Genomic DNA, 12,371 nt, shown 5'->3' with positions numbered 1-12,371 from the left:
GTTTCTTTTTAAATAATTATTAAAATAATTATTACGATAAAATGAGAAAATTTCCATTCAAATTATAAAATTTTATTGTTAAATATTGACCTTATTGAACTGTTTAATATGTATATAATATTCATTTTTATACCTGATTATATATCTTTAACATTCACGAGGATTATATAGTTATTTATTAATTTTACATATATTTCATCTTTTCTGGTCTTTTCACAAAGAGGATCTGGCTTGGCGATGCAATACATATTTAACTCCACAGTAACTTTAATGTTCCAGTATTGCGTTATTTCGTCAGAATTTTAATTGGATGCATAATTGAAAAGTTACTCATATTTAATGATATTTTACATCCAGTTATTATACAAATACATTTATTGCATTTTAATTTATATTTGATAACACAATATTTCAATATTCTAATACGCAACGTTCTCTCCATCGAAATGTTTTTCCTGAACAAAATTAGATTCCGGCTTCGTGGAAAATATTCCATCAGAATTTCAGGTCGCAGTGACTGGGAATATCCCGCACCGTATCTGACGATCGGTACCTCAATTTCGATCGGGAGGCTTTGCGGTTTTCTCATTTGGCAGCTGCTTTTTGTAGTTTGTAACAACTCCAGCAATCGCTCGCGTTACCGAAACGCGTTATCGCACACGCCCCCGTCCGCGTCTGGAGATATACATGTATTCAGTCAGTCAGTCAGTTGGTACACACCCCTTTAGCTTGCCTAGATAGCGATTGTTTTTGCCAGCATACTATATACGCATTTAATATCCTCCTGCGATTGCTAATTGTACGGTATTATCGGAAGATTTATTATATAAAAGCTCTCTCTTTTTCTCTCTTTCTCTGCGTATTATCAGCTATATCTCTGGACAAATTCGTTGTGTCAGTTAAACATATTTTGTTCGCGACTAGTAAATTTCAAATATTTAACATTAATACCTCCCTGTTTATCATAATATTAACGATAATATTTTTTCAAGGTATATAAAGATAAAAAATATAATAACTCAGCTGATATTAATATTATTTGAGCTATTATCTCAGTGGATTGATAACATTAATATTTAATATTCTGTACACAGAATTATTAAATTTATGCACAGAAAGGTTTTACTAAAATATTTAAAGATTTAGTTAGATACAGATGTGTGGAAATAATTATATTTATCAGAATAATTATGTAGGATGCTCAAAGCTGATTTTTAGAATATTTGCAGAAAACACACTTTTTGCAACATTGCTCATTATTTGCACATCTTACATAATTATTTTGATAATTTACAATAAAATTATTTTCCGATTTATATTTAGCTAAATGTTTAGATATCTCAATAAAATCTTCTTTTTATATATATTCATCTGTTTATTATCAGTTATTATGGCTTAATACACGTTGTATAAAAGATAATTGTCTTCCTGTTTGGCAGAACTGCTTTTTTGTATGATCGACGCTGATCTTCATCTATTGTATAATACATATTACACTGTTAAGTATCAAAGGAGCAATGGTAACCCAATCCTTGAGTTAAATAACATTTTGTTATTTTTAATTTCCAACGTATGTCAAAATGTAAATCAATCCATTTTTGTGATTAGTTTCAAGGTAAACAATCTGTATTAACGTATGCACTTAATAAATAATAAATTAAATTTGAGTCAAATTTAGCATTTTTTGAATTAAATTGTGCTTTAGTTAAATAATACATTTGTTTTAGTTGAATTAACGACATATTGAGTAAGCATAATGATGACTTATAGAAAACAGTGGTGATCTCAACATGTTAATTTAACTAAAGCAAATGCATTATTTATCTAAAACATTGAAACGCAGCTGTGCCATTCTTGTCAGTTCTTCTTTTCGAATTAATTTGGACTTGCACGTGGCTTTAGATTTTTGTGACTTCATAAATAATTATAATTAATTATAAGTAATTTTACTTTTATGGACAGCCTTCCCTCGTAAAAAGCTAGATTTATCTTGAATCGCAATTGAGTTAATTTAAACTTGCGGTTCTAGTGTTAATAAAATATCTACTTAATAAAATTAATTCAAACAGGATATAATTTGACATTATAAGTTTAATTTTATGCGCACGTCGAAGCCATGAAAACCGGGGTATGCATCTCGTTTTTCATGAATCGGGTGTCCTTTGAATGAACATGTCTGCATTTTGACACTCAACGATGCGAACGCGGACGCCGCTAAATCCGTCCGTGTTTGGGAGATTATAATTAGAATGGGAAGCTTCGCAAGGTCGAACAACATGCTGCTCGAGAGAGATCGCGTTTATTCATTGCAATCGCTCATGCACCTTTTGCGTTTGATACGAACTGTAATTTTCGTTTAACATAATAATGTCTTGTAAGATATCTTCATTACTGCTTGTACTTGCGTTTTTTGTTTACAGTTGAAATGAGCTGTTAAAGGACCCTGCATAAAACATATGGAAATCTCTAATTTGATTAAAATAATGAAGTTTTTTTATCATACATCAAACTCTGCAAAATCGCTGTTTTAGCAGAATTTGATGTACAACTCAAAAAAAAACTATTCATTATTTTACTTCGTGCCTATGGAGACTTTTGATCAGGACGATCAAAACTACAACATATTACAAATTCAGCCAAATTAGCCAGGACTCATTTTCCCTATGTTTTGTGCGAGGTCCTTTCCAAGTTGTATGAACCTACTTTTTCATCTATATTTATCTTTTGTATCTATATTTACCTTTTTCATTATACGCTTATTAATTTTACTTTTATTTTCCACATTAAGTGGTCTATTACACTTTTAGATATCAAAGGATCCAATCCCTTGAGTTAAATAACATTTTGTTATTTTCAATTTTCATATGTGTCAAAATGTAAATCAATTCCTTTCTGTAATTAGCTTTAATGTAAACAACGTATTTATATTAATACGTATTTATAACGTGCATAGTAAAGAAACTAATTTTAAGTCAAATTTAGTACATTTTCTTCAGTTAAATTATTTACCTAATACCATTGGTTTATTTAAATTAAATAGGAACGATTACATTGAATAGGAACGATATTGAATAGGAGTGATGAGCTGCATAGAAATGGTTAAAAATAATTCAAATTGGATATAATTTGACATAGTAAATTTAAGTGTAGAAAGGAATAAAATAATTTGAAGAATTATTGAAAGAATAATCGAAAATTTTAATTCTCATTTTTCTCCTCATTTTTCTGGATGGAAGCTTAAATTAATGGGCGGATAATTATCACGTATAAATAATTATACACGTTTGCAAGATCGCTTTTCGCATCAATTAGAGAAGCATCTCGCGATAACGTCGAATAGATTTATCGCGCACGATAATCATATATGGAAATGTTGCAGTTCGTAGAATAGCTGGGCTTCAATACTTGGTGCTGATTCACTGCTTCATTCGCGTTTATTCGGTGCCCCTTCGTACGCTCGCTCTCGTGTTGCACTTTCATTTCAAGCCCTCTCGTCGTGACTTCGATATTGCGGGATCATCGGTCGGTCGGGCGAGAGATACATTAAAGGCGTGGGAAACTATCCGCGGCGAAACATTGCTTAACTCCTCGTTTTTTTCGCCGTCGGTCAAATAAACGTGGCTTCTCCAGTGCATAGACAAGATGCTTGGCAAATTATGAACAAGCGCGATATGAGTTACGATATCGTTTAATTGTGAACGGACATGATTATAGTTTCAACACAGGCTATCGCAGGTCGATAAGAATTCGTAAATGTTAAAATGTTACGTAAATATTAATTCGCTAATATATAGTAGCTGTCAATGAGTAATTTTATTGAGAATTACTTATCAGATAAGAATTTTTACAGATTATAGATTTAATATACAAGTATTGAATATAATGAGTTTGGAGCACTACTTCGAACTTCAAAATTCAAACAATTATAACATGATTAAAAATTAATGAAATTTAAATTAAAAAAGAGAGTTTTAAAGCTTAATAAAATCTCTACTTTCAAGAAGTCACTATGCCTCTTGAGTTTTTATGAGTTTGATAATTTTAACATATAGGAAATTAAAGCTAGACAAAATGGGAAATTTAAAGTTTTTCCTACAAATTTTTTTTTAATCGTTTTTTTTTTAATATTTCTAAGATTTGTTGTTATCGCGGGTTAAATAGGAGCATTTTGATTTTGATTGCTCGCAACTTTGTTAAAAATCATTGCATCACAATTCAAAAAACGGATTCTTAAAGCTGAAACGTTACTCTATCGAATGATATAATTGGCAATTTTTTTAAAAGAACATATGCATACACATTACAAATGAAGTAATATTATAAATTTTTGTTCCAATTCACTATTACACATACATTCTAATATTTAATAGTATTCTATCAGTATAAGTTAATAAAATTCTTGTTATAATCAATTTAAAATATTACATTTTTAAATTGATTATAACAAGAATTTTATTAACTTATACTGATAGATTTTGTTGAAGTATCTAAAATTTAGCAAGATATAGATCTGAAAATAATTTTATTGAGCTATCAAAATAATTATGCGGGACGTTCAAATTGTTGCTAGAATGTTAAAACTTTGCAGCATTGTTCATGCTTGAGATTCCTACATAATTATTTTATGGTCTAACAAAATTATTTTCAGATCTGTATCTAATTAAATTTTCAGATAGTTTCGCATTCTTTCCGTGTATAAATTGAAAAATAGATCGACAAAAATGGCTATAAAATTATCCGTTGGCAGGAAATTTTTGGAAGCCACTGTATATTAAATACATATAGATTTTTTTATGGATAAGCTTGTACATTTATTATCATGTTTTATTGATATTTTATGCAGAATATTACATGCAGGATCATTTTTACCGTATTGTCGGTTCTTGCCCAATTTGAAGTAAATTTTTTTTTTAGAAAAAATGCCTCTAATTTATCTGAAAATTTCTGCTTGATCAAGCGATATTTGAAAGAAAACGATGTTTTGCATCTTAATGTACACCCATAGCAACTGTATATCAAGTTCATAACCGACGAATAATATGGACCACCGTGTCAATAACGTGACACGAATATTGTCACGTTTGGAACCGCATGATAACGCGATTGTTAACTTTGTTATGTGGTATCGCCGTCCTTCTGATGTAGATCGCTACTTTCGTTAATCAATCGCGATTGATGGATGTCGCATAGATTGCCGTCGTTCACTTCGTCGTCGTCGTCGTCGTGTGGCGATTGACTTCATCGTCATGTTAGCTTCATTATCATGCCAGGTTAAGTTTCGGCGATACATGCAGGTCAGAGTCACCATCGTGCCCCGGTGATCGATAGCATCGGATATTCCTATTTTTAGGCACAGATAAGATGAAGAAAGCTTCAAATATCGAATTTTTACCTGTTCTTAGACAATACATATTTTAGGATAGAATTATATAATTAATAAGGCAGATTGATTCATTGTAATCATTGTATTAAACTTATATTATTATAATAAGACAGAATATCTCATTTTATATGTCGTAAATACAATCCGTATTTTAGAGTAGAATAATTGTATAATTAATAAGATAGATCATCTCATTTTACATGTTGTATACAATTATAAATATAATTATAAATTAAAAGGAAATTTTACATTACACTAATTCAGATGTGCGATCAAAATATAGTGTTTTTCTTTGATTCTTTATTTTTAAGTCCTCTATGGGTTATCGTGCTTTATCATGCTGGGTCACGCCTGTACATGACAATTTAATGGAATTATATTATGAATAAAAGATATTAAATTCTTTTGTTAATTATTGTAATTCTTCCACGCTTATCAAGCGTGTTATTTATTTTTGAGATTAATTGCTGCGGCAATAAGCTACAATTGTAATTAATAATAAAGATCGTGGATTGTGATTATTAAATCGCTTGGTTTGCTACGCATATGTTGATAAAATGCAAAGTATGAAGAATGACAACGAGAATTATGCTGAATCATACGAATCTTTTGAATCATCTTTGAATATCTGAATCATCCGAGTACTAAAAAATGCAGCTAGATATTCCATCTTTTTTAAAAAAAGGTTTACCTGGAATCGTGTTGATATCTTGCGATCATGAATGCTGCGATCATGAATTAAGGATGTATTTTTTGATGAAATGAAAAAATTATTCAAAAATCACCCATTTTTCTGTATTATATTTGTGAAAGTGAGAAGTTTGACAGCGATTTAGAATCTGAATTAAAAATTATTCCAACAGGAAGTTTATTAAAAAATAAGTTATGTAAATTAGAAAATTTTTATTTCAATTATTATATAAAATTGTATTGTTATATATTCATTAAAAATAAATGCTAATATTTTTTTCATTAATCTGAAATTCTTTTACTTATATTGTTTCTTATTAATTACCGACATACATAAGTTTAACGGATTCTTGAAATAAAAGATCGTTCACAGCAAATGCTATATCTATTTTTAAACTAAAATATTAAATAATAAAACACAATTAAAATTGCTAAAATAATTGAAATTATCCCGCCGCATATTTTCTTTCTTTCATTTTCGAGTTACTGAATCGGTTGGACCATTTCACCATAGCATCCGTCTGCATTGAATCTTTTATTTGCCATATATTTTTTTGTTCACCTTACGCTCAAAATTCAAACTGAATCGGGATAAAAGGCAGTCGATGATTCTAATTAATGACTTAATTACACTTAATGTGTTACGCTAGGCAGCTGTTTTGTTGTATTCGCGATTCAAGATTAATTTGCTTTTACCTCGTACTTTCACGTATATAATTGTCGAATGTTTCCATATTGTATTAACGGACATGTATACATTGTTAAATATCAAAGGAACAAGGCTAACGCAATCTCTTGAATTAAATTATATTTTGTTATTTCATGTATAGCAAAATGTAAATTAATTAATTTCTTTGGTTGAATTGCTTAATTTCAAAGTAAATGTTATTAATGTATGTACTTACTAAAAATAACAAACTAAATTTGGATTAATACATTTTTACTAGTTAATTGTTTAACTCCATTATTTTAATTAAGATGATAATTTTGATGGCATATTGAATAGGAGCAGTGACAATCTAAAAAAAATTATTAAAAATTACTCAATTTTTGGTAGAAACGTATTTATAAATGTAAATTTATAATTTCAAATTGAATATAATGAATGTATTAAACATTATGAATTTAACAGTGTAGAGAAGAGGTACATGTCTATCATAATCGTGACTTGAAATCCGAGGTAAGGGGAAATGACGCGTTTACGAGAGATTCTCACAATACGATAGCGTTGTCGTCAGTGATGGCTATGAATCATACATATGTAAATTACGTTGTAATCTTATAAGGTGGAGGTCAGTGCCTCTCATTATGGCTTGTACTGGACGCGAAGTTTCGCACCGTATCTGCATGTCGTTTCCTTTCGAAGTTGAAATCACACACACGGAAATCGCATCCTTATCTCCGGAAATAATACTTTTAAGATGGACTTGGATTCACCAAAAGTAAACTCTTTCTCTTTTGTTTCAGATTTAATTCATTGCACCAATGAACCGAATGTCTCCATACCGCAGCTCGCTAATCTCCTGATAGAACGCTCACAGAATACAAACTGGACGGTAGTCTTTAAGGCCCTGATCACCGTGCATCACATGATGTGCTATGGCAACGAGGTAATTACTTTCGGGCGCTGGTCTGATCTGCGAGACGTTCCGTATATTCTTCTGAAATGACTTTTCTATTTACAGAGGTTCACGCAGTATCTTGCGTCCAGCAATAGCACGTTTCAACTCAACAATTTCCTCGACAAGAGCGGCGTACAAGGTGATTATTTTGTAAATGATCATATTAGCAAGACTTCGCGTTTTTCTCGGGATACCAAAATATGTTCCAGTATTGACAAACGCCAACGATACCAAGCATTATTCTTTACGATTATTCACACTGAGAGAAAAAATGGTCCTAATTACCATAATTTAACTAGAATTTACGGTCATTTTTGGTGCCTACTATATCTTATGGTAAAACTACAAACATAATTATTATTACTATACAATTATTAATGTTGGTGCGCTCAGCAGAAAAAGTAGCTTTGCAACTGCAGTAGGATTCTGTAATATAATTGGTTATATTTAGGGAAGAATTTTAAAGGCACTATTTATATTAACTATTTATATTAAAGGAACTATTTATATTAAAGATCTCACATAGTTGCAAAATTATTAAATTGAACTTTTCTACTGAACGCAACTAATATAACAATAATGATAACTATAAAAATGAATTTCTCAACCATATTTTATTATACAATTATAGTGACAATATCAAAAATTTTTCTCAGTGTGAATAATGTTACGTCATTTGTTGGCATCTCGTAAATTTAACTTATAAAAGAATAATTATCATTTTAAAACAAGATAAAGTTACAAACAAATATAAACATTTTATTAAAAATTTTAATTTTTTTACAAAGGATAATTATTCTTCAAACTCCGTAATGAAAACAAGGTGTCATATCTAAAAAAAAAAAAAACTAATCTTTTAACCAAATTTGGAAATGTGATTAATCTGGCAAGATTAATGTATTTATAACGTTATTTTGCATATTAACAAAATCATTGCGATATAAACTCATTGCAACACGATGTGCACGGCTTTCCGCACTCCCGCCTAAAAAAATTGTAGGCGACATTCAGTCATCAAAAGATTCGAGTGTCAATAATCGAGCGAGCTAATTTGATATGCACGCGTCGCACGGAAAATTGCAACACGCCGTAATTTGAATAGCCGATCGCGAATACCTCGATTCTACATCGAGAACTTGTTTACAGGAGACCTAATTTTATTCACTAATTGGAGATCGTTAAGCGTAATGTTAATTGAATGTTACATCAATCGATAGCAATTATTGAATTGTTTAAATAATGATTACAAATTGTTTAAACAATACGAAACGGTACTCCTCTGTTCCAATTACAAATCTTTTAAAAAGAGTTTCTATTAAAAAGTTTCTATTAATTTTTCCGCATTGCGTAGCTGTTATCCATATGGGAAATGCAAATCTTTCTCTTTTCCATGTATCTATGACATCTATGTGTACGATTTACTAACCTGGACTAACTTTCTATCTCTTTGGGCATGAAGCAGGAATACGCGTGGGTGAGTTCTAATCACAAATGTCCTTCTCATTTTAGTATTAATGGTACTCATTAACCATGCTTCGTAGTTCTATATATGTGTTCAAGTGGTCATGTGTTTGCGAGAATACAAGAAATTAATGTATATTTATGAACCTAACTGTTAATCTATGTATGTACCAATTGATGTGTATTGATAATTACAACTAAATACTATAAATATATGATTAGACTTACAAGATGTTTGACTAAATTATAATTTCCAATCGGCGCTTGCACGCTTGTGTAACTTTATGAAATTAATGCAATCGCACCGGCGCACTGCCGACTTTCTAATTTCACTTTTATGCATTGTGGCGATGCCTATTAGTGCTTTTGTTGTGTCTACGGCATTTATTTTGAATACAAATGAGTAATTATTGTTCTGTTCATCAGGATATGACATGTCGCCCTTCATCAGGCGCTATGCCAAGTATCTCAACGAGAAGGCTCTCTCCTATAGGACGGTAGCGTTCGACTTTTGCAAAGTGAAAAGAGGGTACGTATTGAGAACATTTTTTTCTAGACCTCTTGAAATTTTATCTCGCTGTATTTAACGAGAGAATTAATCTTCGTTGCGTAATTGACATTGCAGGAAAGAAGATGGCACTCTACGCACAATGAATGCCGAGAAACTCCTGAAAACTTTGCCGGTACTGCAGTCGCAACTTGACGCACTGCTGGAATTTGATTGCACGGCTAACGACCTCACGAATGGCGTCATAAACATGGCCTTCATGCTCCTCTTTCGAGATCTTATCCGGTTATTCGCCTGTTATAATGATGGCATCATTAATCTGTTAGGTAACGCTATTCAATATTCTCTTTTTTTTATCGCACAAGAAATGCATATTCAAAGACCCATGAGAATGGGTCAATTAATCGGACGATTACGGTAACCTTCCAGAGAAATATTTCGACATGAATAAGAAACAATGTCGGGATGCTTTAGATCTTTACAAGAAGTTCCTTATACGCATGGATAGGGTCGGAGAATTTCTGAAAGTTGCGGAAGTAAGTTACACGATCTGTATGTGAAAGCAATCAATGATGTAAAGATCAATGATTAAAGATAGTCATTGAACATGTTTCTTTTCTTTACAGAATGTTGGTATCGATAAAGGAGACATACCAGATCTGACGAAGGTATGTGTGCTTAAAGTTTATTATCTCGCTATCTCGCTATATTATTTAGAATAAAAGTTTGTTCAATTGTCTTTAATTACCGGTTTGAGGAATTATTAACAATGAGTGAGCGAAAAAAACTAATATTTAACCGATAAAATATGATAATATTTTCATTTGTTTCTTCCTCTTACATTACTGACAGGTAATAACATCTCTGATTATATTATTTTAATGAGGTAGAGAGTTAGTATGGCATAGTATAGAGCAGTATAGATAATTGGGCGATATTTATTTTGGGAGATTTTGTGCCAATTACACTGTAATTTTTTTTAGTTATGTTTTTTAATACGCGCGCATTAAAAAAAAATAGTATAATGAAGGTGACAAATTCTCCTAAATAAATGCATGTATTTTAGCGAAGAGAAATTTCTTTTAGACTAAATATGCACAGCTAAATTTTACTTTGCACTTAACTGAAAAACTTTAATAACATTCTATAAATAATGGACAAATGATTTTTTTAGGCACCAAGTAGTTTATTGGATGCCTTAGAACAACATCTCGCTTCCTTGGAAGGAAAGAAGGGCTCCGCCGCGAACACGCCAACGCAGTCAGCAAGGTATGCCAACTTTTTCCATTTATTCGACTCATTTAAGTCTCATATAACAATCGATGTAGGGATAATTTAAAATTTCCTATGTTGAATGCTATTGAAATCGATATACTTGATCTCCCTCTCTATATACTTCCCGAAAGTCCATCGTTTTCTCATTGTTCTTTCATATTTCCGATAATCAAAGACACGTTCTTCTACACATCTTTACAAGCTTCTTAAGCTATGAGTATTTAAATATTACGTTTATCGCACATGCACATGTAACAATTATGACACAGGATTACGTTCCTTTATTTCGAATACGATAAGTTGATCATTGATCATTTTATATTCATAAATCCGTCACTTTTATTTTTCTTAAACAAATGTTACAAAAGGTTTTGAAAGATAGTTTTTGGATATATTCTCTATTTGAATAGTTATCCAACTTGTAAAATTTGTCGAGATGGTATCCCCTGGAAGGTTATAATTTTTTCTGATATTTAATATTTAGTTATAGAATATTCAATTTACGTTTGTATCCTGACCTATTTTAGGTATCCATGCTATGCTCCTAAATTTGGTATTCAATTTTTATGTATATGTGTGTGTTTTTCACTGAAACTCTGTAAATATAATTATTGTGCTATCTAATCTCTATCGCTCTTGTATATTGCATGAATTTACGATAAAGTATTTAGATAATTGACGTGTTTCTCTATAGTCTATTGATTTTAGTGAATATCGAGCATGCTATAATAAATCGTCAATTGAAATTAATAATATTGATGATTTAATTTTATTGCCTAAAATTTAATAATGAATAATGTTAATTGATGTGGTATAATATTAAAATTATATAGTAAAATTTGTTGGATATGAAGTGGCATTATTGTAATAAATATTTAAGTCATCGAAGTACACAATCAGTGTTAAAATAATAATAACATTTCAATGCACATATATTTATCTGTACAAATCGCTTATTATCGTAGTAAATTCACCATACTTACTTAGTATGCTATTGAAAAATGAACAGTCTCTAAATTAATGTGTACTATGTAATACAATTTGTTTGAGTATACACAAGCTTGATGCCATGTTTCACTACAAAATTTAGAACACCTGTAAATGCATATATGTATATTAGGAAATTTAGTAAAAAAAAATGTAAAAGAAGAACGAAAGAGTGTGAGAAAGAAGAGAGAAAAGGAGTGTGTATGCGTGCGTGCGAAAAAGAGAAAGGATGCATGCGAGCGTGCGAGTGGTAATGCACACTATGCATTTTTACGCATTGTTACATCTATACGTACTACACCGTTTGTTTTTTGTTTTTTTGTTTGTCTCTTCTCCTTTGTTTTCAATTATCAATTTTCCTTTACGCTCCTTTCTCTCTCTCGCCACATTTTACGAACTCGCTGAAACGGACCTTCCGTATTCTTCTTGTCCGTCCTCTTTTCTC

At 30.9% G+C, this 12,371-nt stretch overlaps 1 protein-coding gene across 13 annotated transcripts in view; it reads left to right on the top strand.

Moving 5' to 3' along the window:
• The window catches only part of lap (phosphatidylinositol-binding clathrin assembly protein lap), a 44,426-nt gene that overhangs the window by 18,945 nt on the left and 13,110 nt on the right, over positions 1–12,371 (top strand). For 10 of the 13 annotated variants that reach the window (XM_087414427.1, XM_087414440.1, XM_087414430.1 and 7 more), the window contains 8 exons: positions 7,541–7,683; positions 7,759–7,834; positions 9,155–9,169; positions 9,583–9,685; positions 9,782–9,990; positions 10,094–10,200; positions 10,291–10,332; positions 10,839–10,933. In XM_087414427.1, coding sequence (XP_087270553.1) covers positions 7,541–7,683; positions 7,759–7,834; positions 9,155–9,169; positions 9,583–9,685; positions 9,782–9,990; positions 10,094–10,200; positions 10,291–10,332; positions 10,839–10,933 — 790 coding nt within the window. The remainder of the gene's footprint in view (positions 1–7,540; positions 7,684–7,758; positions 7,835–9,154; positions 9,170–9,582; positions 9,686–9,781; positions 9,991–10,093; positions 10,201–10,290; positions 10,333–10,838; positions 10,934–12,371) is intronic. The other 3 variants (XM_087414431.1, XM_087414432.1, XM_087414429.1) reach the window with 2 other exon arrangements.

Source organism: Acromyrmex echinatior, chromosome 16 (genome assembly GCF_024713525.1).
Source record: "Acromyrmex echinatior isolate Ae372 chromosome 16, ASM2471352v2, whole genome shotgun sequence".
NCBI lineage: Eukaryota > Metazoa > Arthropoda > Insecta > Hymenoptera > Formicidae > Acromyrmex > Acromyrmex echinatior.
The sequence above is the reverse complement of the archived record's forward strand: the minus strand, read 5'-3'. Positions and strand labels throughout refer to the sequence as shown.